Source organism: Narcine bancroftii, chromosome 6 (assembly GCF_036971445.1).
Source record: "Narcine bancroftii isolate sNarBan1 chromosome 6, sNarBan1.hap1, whole genome shotgun sequence".
NCBI lineage: Eukaryota > Metazoa > Chordata > Chondrichthyes > Torpediniformes > Narcinidae > Narcine > Narcine bancroftii.
The window spans coordinates 23685291-23704985 of record NC_091474.1 but is presented as its reverse complement, the minus strand read 5'-3'; the positions used below and the strand labels follow the sequence as shown (position 1 = coordinate 23704985).

The 19695-nt window shown below is 43.9% G+C and overlaps 1 protein-coding gene and 1 long non-coding RNA gene across 4 annotated transcripts in view; one reads left to right on the top strand and one right to left on the bottom strand.

Annotated features, from left to right (window-relative positions):
- The window catches only part of LOC138735826 (N-terminal EF-hand calcium-binding protein 1-like), a 134713-nt gene that overhangs the window by 29725 nt on the left and 85293 nt on the right, over positions 1–19695 (bottom strand). For all 3 annotated transcript variants that reach the window (XM_069884304.1, XM_069884305.1, XM_069884306.1), the window contains 2 exons: positions 16000–16097; positions 489–625 (listed from right to left, as the gene is read on the bottom strand). In XM_069884304.1, the coding sequence (XP_069740405.1) occupies positions 489–625; positions 16000–16097 (235 nt within the window). The remainder of the gene's footprint in view (positions 1–488; positions 626–15999; positions 16098–19695) is intronic.
- On the top strand, positions 9099–14303 carry LOC138737456 (uncharacterized). Its single transcript, XR_011340934.1, has 2 exons — positions 9099–9354; positions 13716–14303. It is a non-coding gene; the product is annotated as an uncharacterized lncRNA (long non-coding RNA).

Here is a 19695-nt window from a genome sequence, read left to right as displayed (position 1 = left end):
AGGAAATTTTGTGTATTATCACATTTTCTGGCTTATTAAGTGATAATAAAATCTTGAATCTAATTACGAGCATGTTTTCAGGCTAACTAATAAATTCGCTGGGACAGTGGTAAATTATTGGCTTGCTTTATGGTACAGCATGCATCATGCACCAGATTGCTAGTTTAGCAGAGTGGAAACAGGCTCTTTGGCCCATCCTGCCCACACCGTCCAATATGTCCCACCCACACTAGTCCCACCTGCCCACCTTTGGCCCATATCCCTCTAAACCTATCCTATCCATGTGTCTGTCCTATTATTTTCTTAAATATTGCGATTGTACCTGCCTCAACCACCTCCCTTCACAGCCCGCTCCATACACCCACCACCCTTTGTGTAAAATAGTTCCCCTCGGGTTCCCGTTAAATCCAATATTCCCGATTCCCCTACTCAGGGCAAAATGCTCTCTGCACTTCTATGAGATTGTGTGGTGGTGAGGCATGACCCACCTCTCCTGACTTGTCTGCCCCTTGATGCTGTCTATGGCACACTCCAGGGAGATCTGCAGGGACTCCAGCTGCTCCATGGTCTCCCGTATCAAGAAGCGGGTCACAAACTGCTCCAGCATCGATGAGCTCTGGTACTCCTGGCAACAGATGGACAATCAGTCAGAGCCTGGTCTGGAAGGTCACCTGCAGTCAGCCCAACATCTATCTGTCAGCTGAGGACAAACAAACCCCAAACCTGCAGGAGACAATCCACTCCCTTGACCCAAACGTATCCTCATCCAACATTATACCAACACATTTTCACATTTCAGCTTACCTGAACACATTGACTGCCCGTGTGCCTGGTGCTTAAATACTTTAACAATAGAGCACTTAAGACCATAAGTCATGGAGCAGAAATAAGCCAATCGGGCCATCGGGTCTTACCCGCCATTCAATCATGAGCTGATCCATTTTCCCACTCAGCTCCACCGCCCAGTCTTTGATGCCCCGGCTAATCAAGAACCTATCAATCTCGACCTTAAATACACCCAAAGACCTGGTCCCCACAGCCACCTGTGGAAATAAATTCCACAGATTTAGCATCCTCTGGCTGAAGAAATTCTTAAGCATCTCTGTTCTAAACAGACACCCTTCAACCCTAAAGTTGGCCCTCTTGTCCTAGACTCTCCCACCATGTGAAACAACCTTTCAACATCCACTCACAATATCTCAAGATGAAGGAACTGAAGCAGGTCATTCAGCCCATCGAGCCTTGAGCTAAACTGTTCTCACATCTAGCTCCAAATTCCAGCCTTTTCCTCATATCCCTTGATACCCCAACTAATTAGATACCTATCTATCTCCTCCTTAAACTCCCCAATGCTCAGCTGTAGGTGGCAACGAATTCCACAAATCCACGACCCTCTGGCTAAAGAAATTTCTCCTCATCTCTGTTTTAATTCTAAGACTGTGCCCTCCTGTCCTGGCTTCACCCAACAAGGGAAACATCTTATTCACATCTACTCTGTCCAATCCTTTTATCATTCAAAAAGTTTCTATGAGATCCTCCCTCATTCTTCTATAGTCCAATGAATACAGTCCAAGAGCCGCTAAATGTTCCTCATATGTTAGCCCTTGCATTCTGCGAATCTCCTGGTAAATCTTCTCTGTAGTCTCTCCAACATCATTACGTCCCTTATAAGGGGCCCAAAACTGAACACAGTACTCCAAAGGAGGTCTCATCGGTGTTCTATAGAGCCTCATCAACACCTCTTTACTCTTATACACTATTCCCCTTGAAATGAATGCCAACATAGCATTTGCTTTCTTTACTGATGATCCAACCTGGTGGGTTTACCTTTAGGTTATTGTGCACGAGGACCTCCAAGTCCCTTTGCACTTCTGAATCTTGAATTTTCTCCCCATCCAAATAATAATCTGCCTGTTTATTTCCTCTTCCAAAATGTACAACCGTATATTTCTCAACATTGTATCTCATCAGCCATTTCTTTGCCCTCTCTCCTGAACTGTCCAAATCTCTCTGCAACCTATTGGTTTCTTCAACACTTCCTACTCCACCACCTATCTTGGTGCCATCTGCAAACTTCGCCATAAAACCTTTCAATCCATAATCTAAATCATCAATATACATTGTAAAAAGAAGTGGCCCCAACATCGGTCCCTGCAGAACACCACTCGTATCCAGCAACCAACCAGATCAGGATCCCTTTATTCCTACCCTTTGCTTCCTGCCTATCAGCCAATGCTCCACCCAATCTAACATTTTCCCTGTAATTCCATAGGCTCTCATCTTATTAAGCAGCCTCTTATGTGGTACCCTATCTAAGGCCTTTTGAAAATACACAACATCCAGAGCCTCTCCCTTGTCCATCCTACTTGAGATTGCATCAAAAATTTCCAATAGGGTGGTCAGGCAGGATCTTCCCTTCATGAAACCAGGCTGGCTTGGACCTATCATGTCATACACCTCAAGGTATTTCATAACCTTGTCCTTGAGGGTGGACTCCAATAACTTTCCAACCACCAACGTCAGACTAATAGTGCTAGAATTTGCTTTTTTCTGCTTCCCTCCTTTCTTAAAGAGCAGAACCACATTTTCAACCTTCCAGTCCTCTGGAACCAGGCCAGAGTCTATTGATTTCAGGAAAATAATTTCCAATGCCTCCACAATCTCCTAAGCCAACTCCTTCAGAACCTGTGGGTGAACATCATTCGGTCCAGGAAACTTAGTCCATTTAGCTTACTCTCTAGTAATCTTGACAGTACTTAATTCTATTCCGAGACCTCTGACTATCAGGCATTTGTTATTGTCTTCCACGGTGAAAACTAATGCAAAACACTCATTTAGTTCCTCTGCCATCTCTGTTACCCCTTATAATTTCTCCAGCATCATTTTCAATCGGCCCTCTATCTACCCATGTCTCTCTTTTACTCTTTATATATTAAAAAAAAACTCTTAGTATCCCCTCTTGTATGTCATCTTTTCTTTCCTAATCACTTCCTTTATCTCTTTAAGTGATTTTTTAAAAGTTTCCAAGTTCTGTTTTCCCATTAATTTTTGCTCCATGTCTGCCCTCCATTTTGCTTTTATTTTAGCCCTAACCTCCCTTGTTAGCCACATTTGTGCCATTTTCCATTCATAATTTTCTTTTTTCTTGTAATATATCTATCCTGCACTTGTAGAAATATCATCCAACTCTGCTCTGCTGTCCCTCCATCCATCTTACTTTTCCAGTCAACTTGGGCCAGTTCCTCTCTCATACCACTGTCATTTCCTTTGTTCCACTGAAATATTGACATGCCTGATATCAGCTTTTCCTTTTCAAATTTGAAGCTGAGCTCAATCATATTATGATCACTACTTCCTAAGGTTCCATTACCTTCAGTTCCCTAATCACCTCAGGCTCATTACACAGCACCCAATCCAACACAGCCGATTACCTGGTGGCATTATAGACAAGCTGCTCCAAAAAGCCATCCCTTAGGCATTCTACAAACCTCTCTCCTGCAATCCAGTACCTTCCTGACTTTCCCAATCGCCTTTCATGTTAAAGACCCCCATAATTATTTTAACATTTTCCTTCTGACACACTTTTCCTATTTCCAGCTATAACTCGTCCATTTCCCAACTGGTATTTGGAGGCCTGTATATAACTGCTAATAGGGTCCTTTTACCCTTGCCATTTCTTAACTCAACCCATAAGGATTTTACCACTTCTGACCCTATGTCCCTTTCTTCTAGTGATTTAATATCATTGCTTACCATCAGGGCCACTCCACCCCCTTTACCTACCTGCCTATCTTTCCTATACACTGTGTACCCTTGGACATTCAGCTCCCAATCACATCCATCATTAAGCCATGTCTTGGTGATGGTCACGTCATATCTTTTAACAAGGTCATCCGCTTTATTCGTAATGCTCTGTGCGTTTAAGTATAGTCTCCTTAGACCAGTATCTGTTACCGATTTTGCTGTCTTTTTATTGCACAGCAAATTATCCCGTCTTTTCACCTGCCCATCCTTTTTGTCATCTTTGCTGCACAGTATTTTTGACATTCCTATTTTCCTCTTTCTCGACCCTAACACCCTGGTTCCCTCCTACCCTAATCTCCTGCCCTCATATCCTGATTCCCACCCCCACCCCCTGCCAAACTAGTTTAAACCCTCCCCAGCAGCTCTAGCAAACCTACCTGCCAGAATATTGGTTCCCCCTCCAGTTCAGGTGCAGCCTATCTTTTTGTAGAGCTCAGACCATCCCCAGAAGAGATCCCAATGATACAGAAATCTGAACCCCTGCCCCAATTCTTCAGCCACACCTTCATCTGCCATAATTTCCTGTTCCTACCCTCTCTGGTGCATGATAATCCTGAAATTACCACCCTTGAGGTCCTGCTTTTTAACATCTTTCCTAACTCCCTGTATTCCCTCTTCAAGACCTCATCCCTACTCCTATCTATGCCATTGGACCCCATGTGGACCACGACACCCTCGCCCTCCAGAATGCTATGATCACCATCAAGGACATCCCTGACCCTGGGAGACAATGTACCATCCGAAGCCTCAATCTCATTTACAGAACCCCCTATCCGCTTGTCTAACCAACTAGTTGCCAATCACCATCGCTCTCCTCTTCTCCACCCTTCCCTTTTGTGTTGGGGGCGCCCAGCCTCTGTGCCAGAGACATGACCACTTCGACTTATCCCTGGTAGGTTATCCTACCAACAGTATCCAAAATAGTATACCTATTATTGATGGGAACGGCCACAGGGGTACTGTTCACTGTCTGCATTTTCCCCTTCTCTCTCCTGACAGTCACCCAGTTACCTGTTTCCTGCCATTGAGGGGTGACTGTCTGCATGAAACTCCTGTCTATAACTGCCTCTGCCCCCCTTAATGGCCATGTCTTTCAACATTTGAAATGCTTCAATGAGATCCCCTTCATTCTTGTAAATCCCAATGTGTACAGGCCAAGCTGTCAAATGCTCCTCATACTATAACCCTTTAATTCCCAGAATCATCCTTGTGGACCTCCTCCGAATCTTCTCCAATGTCAGCACATCCTTTCTTAAATGAAGAGCCCAAAACCGCTGTCAATACTCTAAAGTGAGGTCTAACCAGTGCCTTATAAAATATCATATCCCTGTTTTTAATATTCCATCCTTCTTGAAATGAATGCTAGTATTGTATTTGCTAAGTGTTCTACACTTTGATTTTAGAGTCATACAGATCGGAACAGGCCACTCAGCCCAACCTGTCCATGCTGTCCAACATGGCATTCTGGGCCAAGTTCCATGGCCCATTCCCTTCCTATCCGTGTATCTGCCCAAATGTTGCAATTGCTCCCACTTCTACAGCTTCCTCTGGCAGCTCCTCAAAAATGCGGGTCACTCTCTGAGTGAATGGTTACCCTTACGTCCCACTTAAATCTCTCCCCTCTCACCTTAAACCTATGTCCATCAGAGCTGGTATTGTCTCCCCTGGGCAAAAGGCCGTGAGCTTTTGCTTTGTCCATACTCATCACCATTTTATTATCTAAACCAAAATAAATGCAAAATTTTTTCTTTCACTATTTCACAAACACGCCAGCAAATCTAGAGCACGTTTTTGTAGACATCATATACCTAAAACATGCAAGACCCTTTTCTTACAGGTGAACATACAACTAAAGAGTAAGTCACACAGTCAGCTGAGCTGCCCCACCACTTAATAAGATCACAGTTGATCTGGTTGTAACTTCAACCCCACATTTCCATCCACCAACCCTGATCCTTCCCCTCCTTGCCCATCACTCATCGACTTCTGCGTATTCAAACAAAGTTTCCAATATCCCTTGAAGGAGGAAGGTGCACAACGCTGGGGGGAAAAAATGGCCCCATCTCTGACTTAAATGGTGGCCCCTTATTCTTAAACAGCATCTCCAATGACTATTGGGAGTTCCGCAGGGATCTGTTCTTGGACCCCCCCGCTCCTGGTGATTTTTATAAATGACCTGGATGAAGAAGTAGTGGAATGGGCCAGTAAGTTTGCAGATGATACGAAAATTGGAGGCGTCGTGGTTAATGCTGAAGGCTGTCGTGGGTTACAACAGGATGTAGAGTTGGGAAGAAGAGTGGTAGGTGGAGTTCAATACTGATAAATGTGAGGTGATGCATTTTGGAAGGTCAAACTTGAAGGCAGAGAACATGGTTAATGATAGAATACTTAACGGTTTGGAAGAACACAGGGACCTTGGAGTCCAAATCCATACATCTCTTAAGGTCACTATGCAAGTTGACAGAACAGTTAAGAAAGTCTATGATATGCTGGGCTTCATTAGTTCATGGGGGAGTGAGGTAATGGTTCAGCTCTATAAATCTCTGGTGGGACCACACTTAGAATATTGAATTCGGTTGTGATCACCTCTTTATAGGAAAGACGTGGGAAGTAAAGAGAGGGTGCACAGGAGATTTATCAGGATGTTGTCTGGATTGGAAAATAGATACTATGAGACAAGGTTAGCAGAGCTAGGGCTATTCCCTTTGGAGCGAAGAAGGGTGAGAGGAGACTTTTACAGGTCTACAAGATTATGAGAGGCATACGTAAGGTGGACAATCAGCACTGGTTTCCCAGCATGGAAGTAGCAAATACCAGAGGACATCTGTACAAAGTGAAAGGAGGAAAGTTTAGGAGAGACATTAGGGGGGATGTTTTTTTACACAGAGAGGTGTGGGTGCCTGGAATGCATTGCCAGGGGTGGCGGTGGAGGGTAGTACAGCAGAGGCATTTAAGAGAGTCTTTGGCACATGAATGAAAGAAAAATAGAGGGTTACGAGGTCAGGAGGGATGTGTTTTCTATTGGTTGGTATATACGGGTTGGCACAATATCGTGAGCCAAAGAGCCTGTACTGTGTTGTAGTGATCTATATGCAAGTTTGAAAAAGAACCCTGAAGCAGAAAACACTGCAGGTCAGGCAGCATCTGTGGAGAGAAAAAGAGATTGAATGGTTTGGGTTAAAGACACTTCGCCAGGCATGACTATCAACCCCCTGGGACTCCTTTACGTCTTCTGAATTCCACTCAATGGCTCCTCACTCAAGTACAAGAAAATAAGGGCAGTATTTGGTCCCTCAAGCCTGACTCATATCTCAGTAGAATCTTGGGGGATCTACCCCAGGCCTCAATTACCCCTCTGTGCCAGATCCGCGTAGTTCTCAATCCCCCAATCTTTCTCGGAAGGCACCATCTTCACCCCTGTAATCAACCTAGTGATCATCAAGGCAATTATATCCTTTTTTAAGTGAGGAGACAGTCCTCCTGTATGATCGTATGGGTGGCGCAGCAGTTAGCGCAACGCTGTAACTGTGCCAGCGATCAGGGCCAGGGTGCAAATCGCATGCTGTCTGTAAGGAGTTTGTATGACTCCCTGTGGTCTGCGTGGGTTTTTCCCTGGTGGCTCTGGCTTCCTCCCATCCTTCAAAACGTACTGGGGCTGTAGGCCATTTGGGTGACACGGGATCGTGGCCCAAAAGGGCCTGTTACTGTACCGTCCATCTAAATTTAAAAATAGGCCATGTACAATTGTAGTAGGACCTCCCTAATTTGGTCTTCCTTGTAATAAATATTGCCCAACCAGAGTTAAAATGTGCTTGTTACACCAGTGTTTAACCAGAGTGCCTCATCAGTTTGTAGAAAAGTTTCTGGATTTTGAAAATGGTCTCATCCAACAGAGGCATCTTCTCCACACAGATACTTGGTGGGCATCATAGATGGGATGGGGTGAATGGCCTGTTTTGTCCTCTGTGTCTCTCTGACCAGACGTCCCAGGTAATGATCCCATTGCAGTGGAATGTCATCCTCCCTGATTTCACACTCGCCTTTCTGAAACTGCTAAGTCTAATTGGTGCGCTGGCATCTCAGAATCCCGGAGCCACAAAGTCGGAGATTCACCTGGGGCCACTAATACTGCATCACTGTTCGATTAAATTATTTCCCAGAGTAATCCATCGCCTTAATGAGACAGCATTGAAGCTAGCTGGCTCCAACTTCCTTCCAAAGACAGCTGTGTGGGAAGAACTCAATGAAAATAAATGTAGACTCGATCATTTAAAATTACAATGACCCACTGCAAATCATTATAAGTTAACAATTTATTTCATTCAATTTAAATGTAATGCTCTCGAATTACCTTACTTACTGGCAGCACTTCATTTCATATGTTCAAGTGGTCTGCCATACCTCTGAGCTCAAGTTGCAACCAGGTTAAAAAAAAAGGCTAAAAATTTAAAACAATAACCACGTCATTCTGAGTGAACTGAGAGAATATCTTCGATAGGGTGGCGATACCAATGGAGGCATTACATTACTTGGAAGATCGAGATCTGCCTAATTAGCAAGCTCTGCCTGACCTAGGACATCTAGTCATGGAGCACAGAAACAGGACCCTCCAGTCCATGACAGCCACCATCTATCTATTTATCATTTGTCTCTTTGCCTATCCATCTCCTGTCAGGAAAGAAATACAGGAGTATCAGAGCCAGAACCACCAAGCAAAGAAGTAGCTTCTTCCCATGGGCAGTGAGACTGATGAATAACTGAATTAAATGTTCACACTAACCTTCTGATACTCCAGTATTTATTGAACGGTACTTATTTATGTTACATATGCATATTTAACCAACATATATCTTGCTTGTCTGTATGTATGTTATGTCTGGTTGTGTGCCTGGATGTTTCGCCCTGACAACCGGAGAACGTTGTTTCGTCGAATTGTACTTGTGCAATTCAAATGATAAAAGAATTTGAACCTCTATCTCTCTTTCTTTCTACCATCTGTCTGTCTACAAGATTATGAGAGGCATAGATAGGGTGGACAGCCAGCGCCTGTTTCCAAGGGCAGGAATAGAAAACACCAGAGGACATGTGTACAAAGTTATGGGAGGGAAGTTTAGGGGAGACATCAGGGGTTGAGTTTTTTTTTATGTGGAGTGTTGCCTGGAGTGCCTTGCCAGGGATGGCGCTGGAGGCTGAAACATTAGGGGCATTTAAGAGTCTGCTAGACAGGCACATGGATGAAAGAAAAATAGAGGGTTACGGGGTAGGGAGGGTTTAGTACTTTTTTAAAGGAATATATGGGTCAGCACAACATTAAGGGCCAAAAGGCCTGTACTGTGCTGTAGAGTTCTATGTTCTATCTCTTTATCTTTTGTATTTATTAGCTTTTTCTCTTCCATTGTTCTGCCTTGTGTGTTCATGACTGAACATTGCAGTGGAGTAAAGGATCTTTGGCACAGTCTGGAAAATAGAAGCTCGGAGGAGTGAAACACAGAAGTCTACAGGCACCGTGATTGTGGAGGAACTCAGCCAGGCTCACAGCGTCCACAGGAGGTAAATATATATTACCGACATTTCGGACCTGAGCCCTTCTTTAAGCAAAGAACAGGCAGCCATCTGAATAAAGACTGGGGAGAGAAAGGGGGAGGAATGGGGGTGGGGGTGAAATCCAGACCAAGAGACAAAAGGTGTTAATTGGATAAGAGGAAAAGCGAATTGATTTTGTGAAAGGAGACAGAAGGTAAAGGGGGGAGTGAGAGAGACAGAGACAGAGAGAAAGAGACAGAGGGATGAAGATGGGGCGGGGGCATTCAATGGAAACTGGAGAAGTCGATGTTAATGCTATCCGGTTGGAAGGTGCCCTGATGGAAGACAAGGTGCTGTTCCTCCAATTTGCGGGTGGTCTCAATCTGGCAGTGCATGAGACCATGGACAGACAAGCCAGCAAGGGAATGGGATGGGGAATTGAAATGGGTGGCCACTGGGGGGGATCCATGCTACTGCGGCAGACGGAGCAAAGGTACTCAACAAAGTGATCTCCCACACTGCGTCCAGTCTCTCTGATGTGGACCACATGTATGCATTCAATTATATGACAATGAATTTCACTCATCCCTTCGCAATGTGGTCAAGGGTTAAGGCTGTTCCTCCATCTACATGACGCATACAAATCAAATGTTTGCTCTTGAACACTTGCGTTGATTGAGACTCTTGCCTCTCAACAAGAGAAGACTGATGGTTGACCTGAAACAAAATCTTCAAGGCTAAAACAGGGATTGGGGTAGAGATGAAGAACGTTTTTTTAAAAATTGTGTGCAGGACTAGTACTGAAAGATGCTTGTTAAATAAATCCAATGAGAGAGGAGTTTAGAAGAAATATCTTTACTCAGAGAGCAGATGGAAAGTTGAACTCAGCACCTCAAGGAATAGTTAAGTGAAGTACCATTTAAGGAAAAGCAGGTTGGGGATAAAATACTAGACATTCTGTGCACCTTGGGAAATTGAGCCAAACTTCAAGAAACCCAACTGCATGTTGGATAGATTAATAAAATATGTTGGGCTGACTCAGTTCTATATCCAGGCTGGGGTGATTTATTCAGAGTTACTGAATGCAAATAGCATGTTTGAGGTTGAGTGGAGGTGGGGACAACCACAGATTGGCATGGGCCTTGTTTGGCTGATGTCAGGATAGGCTTTTAATTTTAATCACTCACATTCAATGGTTACATGATATAAGTTTGGAAAAAATTAGACCTGATATTAAAGCTGCAAAGTGTGAATTTGATAAGATGTGGGGCCCATTATCATAATCTGAAGATTGAAGTGGAGTCTGGGGGCTGTTATTCAATTCAATTCATATCTACAGTATATACAGATAACCTTGTTTAGAGGGAGGGGGTAGATAAGTAGGGATTAAAAATGCTTTTCCTTTTTATAATTAAGACAAATAGAAAAGGGGGATTTAACTACCAATCATGGATCATATCACAGAACAACACGATCACATCAGAGAATTTAAAAAAAACTTATATAAGGGAATCTTAAATGATTTATTTATATTATTTTTGTATTCAATATTATTGTTGGACATAGTTACAAGTTATAATTTAATTGTTTAGTTATTATAATTATAGAATTTGATATCTTGAAAGAAATAAGTTCATTCATAATAATTACGTTTATGCTTCTAATTTACAATTGATATGTGCATCCGATGAAATGGTGCAGCCGAGGTGGGTAAACTGGTTGACCGTTTTGAGTTCTGTGTGCCCGATGGAGATGTGAGGGGGCTGGTGGTCATGGTGGGGAGCTGGCTGATGGAGGACCTCAGTTTTCTTCAGGCTGACTTCCAGGCTAAACATTTTGGCAGTTTCCGCAAAACAGGACGTCATGCGCTGGAGAGCTGGCTCTGAATGGGCAACTAAAGCGGCATCGTCTGCAAAGAGTAGTTCACGGACAAGTTGCTCTTGTGTCTTGGTGTGAGCTTGCAGGCGCCTCAGATTGAAGAGACTGCCATCCGTGCGGTACCAGATGTAAACAGCGTCTTCATTGTTGAGGTCTTTCATGGCTTGTTTCAGCATCATGCTGAAGAAGATAGCAAAGAGGGTTGGTGCGAGGACGCAGCCTTGCTTCATGCCGTTGTCATCTGATGCAAGGATCGACAAAGAGAGCCAATCACCTGAAGAAACACACAAAGATCTGCGTGTACAGAGCCGTTGTCATACCCACGCTCCTGTTCGGCTCCGAATCATGGGTCCTCTACCAGCATCACCTATGTCTCCTAGAACGCTTCCATCAGCACTGTCTCCGCTCCATCCTCAACATTCATTGGAATGACTTCATCACCAACATCGAAGTACTCGAGCTGGCAGTATGCAAGCATCGAATCCATGCTGCTGAAGACCCAACTGCGCTGGGCGGGTCACGTCTCCAGAATGGAGGACTATCGCCTTCCCAAGATCGTGTTATATGGCGAGCTCTCCACTGGCCACCGAGACAGAGGTGCACCAAAGAAGAGGTACAAGGACTGCATAAAGAAATCTCTTGGTGCCTACCACATTGACCACCGCCAGTGGGCTGATATCGCCTCCAACCGTGCATCTTCGTGCCTCACAGTTTGGCGGGCAGCAACCTCCTTTGAAGAAGACCGCAGAGCCCACCTCACTGACAAAAGACAAAGGAGGAAAAACCCAACACCCAACCCCAACCAACCAATTTTCCCTTGCAACCGCTGCAACCATGTCTGCCTGTCCCGCATCGGACTTGTCAGTCACCAACGAGTCTGCAGCAGACGTGGACATACCCCTCCATAAATCTTCGTCCGCGAAGCCAAGCCAAATAAGAATTGATATGTGATAGCTCTATATGGTTTGATTTATATTATCATTAATATACCTTGTGTAAAGAGTTTTTTGTTAAACTCAATAAAAATATTTTAAAAAGAAATGTTTTAATTTTATACCCAAATAAACTTCTCATGTCAAGTCCCACCTGAAGCTGTGGGCGGCTCTGAGGGACTCGTGTCCCTTTGCTGTAAACACCTGGTAATGCTGTGCGTCATGTTTGCAGTCAGGATAGTTGTACACAGGAAAAACAATGGTGACAATACATGCCTCTCTCTGGTGTCTGCATGATACACACACCTACACACTCACAAACATGCAGATGCTCCTCAACTTACGATGGGGTTACGCGTAAGCTTATAAAGATTTCTGCACCTACCGAAAATCATCACCTTGCCTACCTTAAATGTGCTTAGACCACTTACCATAGCCTACAGATGGGAAAATTTATATAAAACAAAGCCTATTTCATAATTAAACATTGAATACCTTTTATTCCACCATTTTAAATCATAAAATATAGCGCCAGCCAAAGCACCAATCAGTTGTTGTGCGATAACCAATAACGTCAGTCACACCAACACCACCATGTGGCAGATTGTGGAATATACAGTACCAAGTGACTACAGACAGGTATTTTCATTGGAAGGCATATTGCTATTGTACCATCGTAACTTCGAAAAATTGTAAGTTGAGCCATTGTGTGTAGAGGAGCATCAATATAAGGAGCTATGCATGTCAGTAGTGAGTTTCCAAGAGTTCAGCACATACATGCTGAGGTGGGAGCTGTCAAAGCTGGTGGCTCCAGCCAGAATGTCTGAACCGAGGAAGGGGTGTCAGGGATGGGAATGGCCAAACTGTATTTCGATGAGATGATCAGTGGGGTTAAACACTCATGGGAAGCATACGTAGCAGTTGTTGCTCTCCAAGAAAGGTGCTAGCCTTGGCTTTACAGTGCCAACATCATCTCTAGCACTGAGGTCATCCCCAGTGGTAATGGAGCACGCACAAACTGTGGATGTTAGAACCTGACCTGAACAAACAGAAGCTGTGGGTCAGCCAGGTCAAAGCTGGTATTGTTTGGAAGCGGGAAGGGTGGAGAGAAAGATAGAGGGAGAGACTGGGATAGGGGGGAAGGTTGGATAGAAAAGTAGAATGGGAACAGATAGAGAGATGGAGGTGAGGGATGCCTGAATTTGGAAAAATAATCAATTTTCATGCCATTAAGAGCATCTATGCGGAGTATAACGCGTTGTTCCTCAAGTTTACATTTAGCCTCACCTTGGCAATGGATGAAGCTGAGGACAGACATGTCTGTGTGAGCGTGGAAAGAAGGGAGGGGAGGGAAGTAAAATAGTGGGCATATAAAACAATCAACCTCAGTTATGTCTACTTGTGATTCACATAAGTGCATCACACTCACAGAAAGTAGTGAATACAGGTGCAGAATTTTCAGAAGCATTTCATGATCGACTATCTACTTTAAATCATAAAAAAATATAAAATGTGTAATTGAACTTCCATGGCTGGGGATGTAATGGAAGATTCTAACCTGTTTTTTTAAACTTGCAGCTCTGGGTTCTGCAAGGCTGAGAACCTACTTGTGTTTTAGAATCAGCATACATAAGCAAAATTCCACCAAGGGACCAGAGATGCTGTTATCTGAAGAAAGGACATCTGTGTACCGAGAACATTTAATCTTCCTACTTGTTTTGATCACAGACTGTCAGAGGCCTAGCCTTGATGCAGAATAAACCACTGTATTCAAAGTGATAAGCTGAACATTATGTTATTCGTTAATAGCCTAGCATGCTAGCTTGCTCGCTTATCTTTCTTGCTGCGCTGGGAATAGGTGCTTGGGTAAGCAGTTTTTGGGTAATATAAGCCATGGTCCCGCTGCTAAAGTTTGAGACTCTCCAAGAGGTGGCAACATCTCTCAGCAAGAAAAAGAAGAACTTCTGGAGTCCAGCCAACGTCCCGGTCAGGGGAGGAGGAGAAGCTGCTACCGGCGCCCTGACAACCTACTACAAGTGTGCAGTTGTTGCCTCGCTTCGGCAGTTGGGACCAGTCAAAGCGTTGATAAGTATAGTTGGGAAGGGCTTGCATATTGTAGTGTGAAATCAACTTTTGAATTTGTAATAAACATTTGTATAAACTGAACTGCTCTCGGTGTGTGTGTCTATTTTCTTTCGGTAGCTCAAACACTGTGACCAATCTAAAATGAACAAAATGAGAGGTATAAGTTTACCCAAGACGGGGACTCTCGGGTTATAAGCCTGTAGTCTAAAAGCAGTGACACATGGCCAAAAAGCTGCTACTTTTACAGGTCTTTCTTTTTGCTAATGCTGGTATTGCAGATTTCCACAGCAGCAAGAAACGTAATGAGCAGATGATTCAGGGATTCAGCTATGCAAAAGCGTAGTAAGGCTGGCACTCAATTAACTGAGACCCAGCAATGCAGGTAATGCAGCACCAGTGAGTTACTGGGATTTTGGGGTACAATGCAGAACAGCCCCTTCAGCCCATCTCATCCAGGCCAACCAAGTTAGCATTCCAGGCTGATCCCATTTGCCTGCATTGGTCTGTGCCCTTCTAAGCCTTTCCTATCCATATATTTTAGATGTTATTACTGCGCCAGCAACCCAGGTTGGAATCTAGCACTGACTATAAAGTGTTTGTACATTCACCCTGTTTCTACGTAGGTTTCCTCTCACCATTCAAAGCGTATGAGGTTTTAGGTCAATTGGACTTCATAGGTTTAAATAGCGGGAATCGACTTGTGTAAATTTGTCCATTTGTCCAAATGACTCTCAAATGTTGCAAGTCTATTCCATTCTACAGCTTCCTCTGGTGACTAGTTCCAGATATTTAGACATACAGCACAAGAACAGGCCCTTCAGGTCCACAAGCCCTTCCCCCCACAAAATACACCACTTAACCTACAACCCCCTCACCCCCGTATGTTTTTGGAGGGTGAGAGGAAACCAGAGCACCCGGAGGAAATCTAAGCAGGTCACAGGGAGAACGTACAAATTCCTCACAGACCGCCATATTTGAACCCGGGTAGCTGGCACTAACCACTTTGCGAACTGTGGCGCCCCTCACCTTCCCAGTGAAAAATGTTACCCCTCAGGTCCCTTTTAAATCTCTCCTAATTCGGGAGCCAGAGGGCAGAGGTTTAAGGTGAGAACCCCTCTTCACCCCCCTGACTGTTTGAGTCACCACTTCCATGGAACTATGCACCTGTACCCCCTAGGGGTTCCACTTTGGGCTTCCTGACACCCCAAGGCTTTCCTGCCATCAGACTTCGGTGAGTCTTTCTCCAACAACAGAAGAGGAGCTCAAAGGCATCCAGAAAAATGCTGTCCATTGATCTCCTTCACTGTGAATGACATTCAGAAACAGACACGCCATTACTCTACTGATTTACCTTCTCCCACTATGAGTTATTAAGTGGGGCTTCTCAAAGGTGACTGCAGAGCAAAACTCACTTACCTGCAGAACATCTGAGGTGAGGAGCACATACACGTAAAACAGGAACAGCAGAGCAAGGTAAAGAGGGTGGGATAAGGCTGAATGGTTTGTTTATGAGGCTCTGACTTCTATGTGCCAAAGAGAATGGTCTGCACTCCAGGGTGAATGGGACTCACTGGATATCAAGGAATTGATGAGCCAAATGGCCTCCTTCTCCGCTATAATTTACACACTACGTCTGTTGATTTGATATCAGGTGTAAAAATACACACGTGAATCACGATAAGTGGCAATTACTTGGAATATGGGAGAGGAACAGGAAACTTAGTGGAAGAGCAGTTTCTTTAGGATACAATTACTTGCACTCTGTTACATAGCATACCTTTTTGGTTTTGTCCATGGCCTTGAGAATAGAGATATTGAGCTGGTGCAATGCAGACAGGACACTTTCATACTCTCCCATGTGCTCAGAGAAATACTCTGCAAAAACAAAAGTTACAGCTCTGACTTCTCTCTTGCTCCAGGCAACTAGTTTATTTTTATCAAACTAAATGAGAGACTAGATCGCAGTATCCCCAAAAATAATTTACAGTCAATTAATTGTTTTTGAATATGATGGTCCCCTTGCACTATTTCTACATAGCCACCCCCACTAACAGCAAAATTATCATCCCTGTACCATCAGGAAATTACCATATTTGCTGGCATACAAGATTAAGCTGACACCCCCCCCCCCCCACCCCCCTGAATTTTCATCTAAAGTGTAGGTTTGAGCTACACCCGCTGTGTAAGATGACCCCAAGTCTGGCACTTACGACTGACCAGTGGAAAGATGCTGCTAGGCACATTTAATATACTAATTCACAATAAGTTAAAAGCAAATTACCCAGTAAAGATTTAAATTTTATGGGCATATTTTTAAATAAACCACCATCAGCTCCCTTATCAGGCTGTTTAAAGCCTATAGAGAGCCAACAGCGGTCGGACCCCACGAGGGACCACTGAGTCTTCACTGTTAAGGTTTGGATTTTATACTTGGCATATAAGACGACCCTTTTTGGTTTTGGGTGACATCTTTAACATTCAAGAACCATCTTATACGCTGGGATATATATGGTATCCAGTGGCCAAGAGTTTCCATTCCTGTTGTCTTTTGTCTCCAATGTGTGTGTGGTACTGAGGCAGTATAGTATGGTAGAGGTTAGCACGCCTTCCTCTTACTGTCAAGGTCCTAGAGTCAATCCTGGCCTCAGATGCTGCCTATCTGAAGTTTGTACATTCTCCCCTTGAGCAGGAGGGCTCCCCCACCCTCTCGGTTTATGGTTTCCTCTTACATAGCAAAGACATGCTGGTACATCAAATGGCCACTGAAAATTAATCCTGGTAAAGGTGATGGCAGTGGGGTGATGTGAGAGATGTAGCAGGGACATGACTAGGGGAATGCTTCTCATAATGTTCTAGACCTCTACCTCTCATCCTCTTTACCCCAAAGAGAAAGGAACTAGACATGTAAAGAAATGCGTCTGGGAAGGTCAAACAAAGCGCAATAAATACCGTATATTTTGGTGGATAAGTCCATCTTCAGCTAAGACGAGACCCCCAATTTCAGTCTGAATTTCATGGTTTTAGCTCATATCAGTGATATAAGATGACCCCTAAACATACCAATACCATACGTGTGTTGATTGAGCTGGCGTCATGTTGACTGAGCTGGTGGGTGTGGCCGGTATAAGGCAATTCAGGGTTCAGTCTGTTGCTAGCTTCCGTCTTAACCAGTTTAAAATTGTTATCATGGAGCCACCAGCAAAACACTGAAAGTATGAAACAAGTTTTAAGTTAAAAGTCTCTAGTGCAATGATTGGTGTGGAGGATGATTTATTGTGGGACACTGACAACGAGGCCGAAACTGACTCTCCAGATTCAGACTGGGACCCGTACGATGATGTGTAAACAGCGAGGCTCCAGATGTGCTTGCCGAGTTCTTTGCCTCAGTCAACAAACCTAGTGATTTTCCTTTATTGGTTTAACACCACATTAGCCATGGATTTTAGTGCAAAATAAAAATTGTGTTCACTATATTAAAATATACTGGCAGCTTAAAAATTTGTTAGAGGGTGGGTTTTGAGTAGAATTTTAAGGTCATTGTTTTTGTATCTGGCCTATAGGACGACCCCTTTTTCTGGGTCCATTTTTGGGTGTTTCAAGTGTCATTTTATCCCCCAAAATATACGGTATTTGGGCACTATCAGCTGTTACGCAACAGGACCGAGCCACAAATCGTGTAGGGAACAAGCCAGCTCAATAACATGGCATTGGAAAGGCAAAGCACTAAATGCTGGAATCCTACACAAAGAAAAGCCAGAAGGTTTCAGCGGGTCAGCCAGCGTCCGCGGAGAGAAATGATCAGTCAATGTGTCAGGTCAGGATGAATGGGGAAGGGGAATACAATACATGAAATTGAAATACAATGTTGGAAAGTGTGCGGTCATGCACTTTTGTAAAAGAAATGGAGGGCAGACTATTATTCAGATGGGGAGAAAATTCTAAATTTTGAAGTGCAAAGGGACTTAGGAGTCCTCATATAAGATATTCTAAAGGTTGACCTCCAGGTTGAGTTGGTGGTGAAGAAGGCAAATGCAATGTTGGCATTCATTTCTAGAAGAATAACATGTAAGATCAGGGATGTAAAGATGAGACCCTAATGTTCTAGTGAGACCTCACTTGGAGAACTGTGTACAGTTTTAGGCACCTTATTTGAGAAAAGAAATGCTGGAATTGGAGACGGTTCAGAGAAGATTTACTAAAATGATACCAGAAATGAAAGGGTTAGCATATACAGAACGATTGTTGGCTCTTGGACTGCACTCGTTGGAGTACAGAAGGATGAGGGGGACCTTATAGAGGCATTTTGAAAGCTGAAAGGCCTGGACAGGGTAGATGCGATAAGATGGTTTTCCATTTTAGGGGAGTCAAGAGGGTACAATTTCAGAATAAAAGTGCATCAACTTAAAACAGTTGTGGAAAAATTTCTTTTGTCGGAAGGTCGTGAGTCTGTGGAACTCGTTGCCACAGGCAGCTGTGGAAGCAAGGTCGTTGGGTGTATTTAAGGCAGAGATTGACAAGTATTTGATTAGTCAGAGCATCAAGGATTAGGGGGAGAAGACCAGAGAGTGGGCCTGAGTGGGAGAATGGATCAGCTCATGGAAGAATGGAGGAGCAGACTCGATGGGTCGATTGGCCTACCTCTTCTCCTATATCTCGTGATCTTTGGGAGACAGCCAGCGTAAAAATCTAGGGTTGGGGAGGCGGGAGTATGCTGGACAAATAAAGATAGGAGAGAGGGTGAGACAGGGTAGAGGGAGACGACCAGGAAAAGGGGTGAGTGGTGAGGGAAAAGTGAGATTTGAGATTGGAAATAAAGGGGACGGAGGAAAGATTTAACTGATATGTAGAATAAAATCATGACAGGCCCACACGGAACAAATAGAAGGACACATTTTCCCTTGGAAAGGATGGGAGAGAAAAATGAGACAGGTGGAGAAAAAAATGTTCTCAACTGAGTGACGGGGTCTGATGTTCTCCACGGAGGCGGAAACCCTCCCACATACAGTAAAACCCCCGGTATCGATCATCTATGGGGATTGGTAGATTCCGGATAAGCATATTTTCCAGTTGCTTGAGATTGGGTGTTGCATGATTGGCAAACTAACCATGAGGGGCGCCAATGTTAAACTTTTGTATTTTTTACCTATTTACTTTACACAATTTTTTTTTTTGCCAGTTTCTTGAGGCTGCCAGTTGCTTGAATTCCGGACAACGGGGATTTTTTTTACTCGTGACATGTTACTGTTATATGATTATATTTATGGGCGGAGAGTGGGTGGGGAGAACTAGTGGAGTTGTTCTAGTGAACTCGAAGGGCCGATATGGCCTGTTTCCGTGCTGTAAACTGTTATTTGGTTATATGGTTACTGTATAAACCTGGCTGAGCACTCAAAGGGCCATACATGCAGGGTTACCTATCCAAAATGGATAGGTCTGTTTTAGGCTGGCAAACAGCCTCGTTCTGTGTTTTACA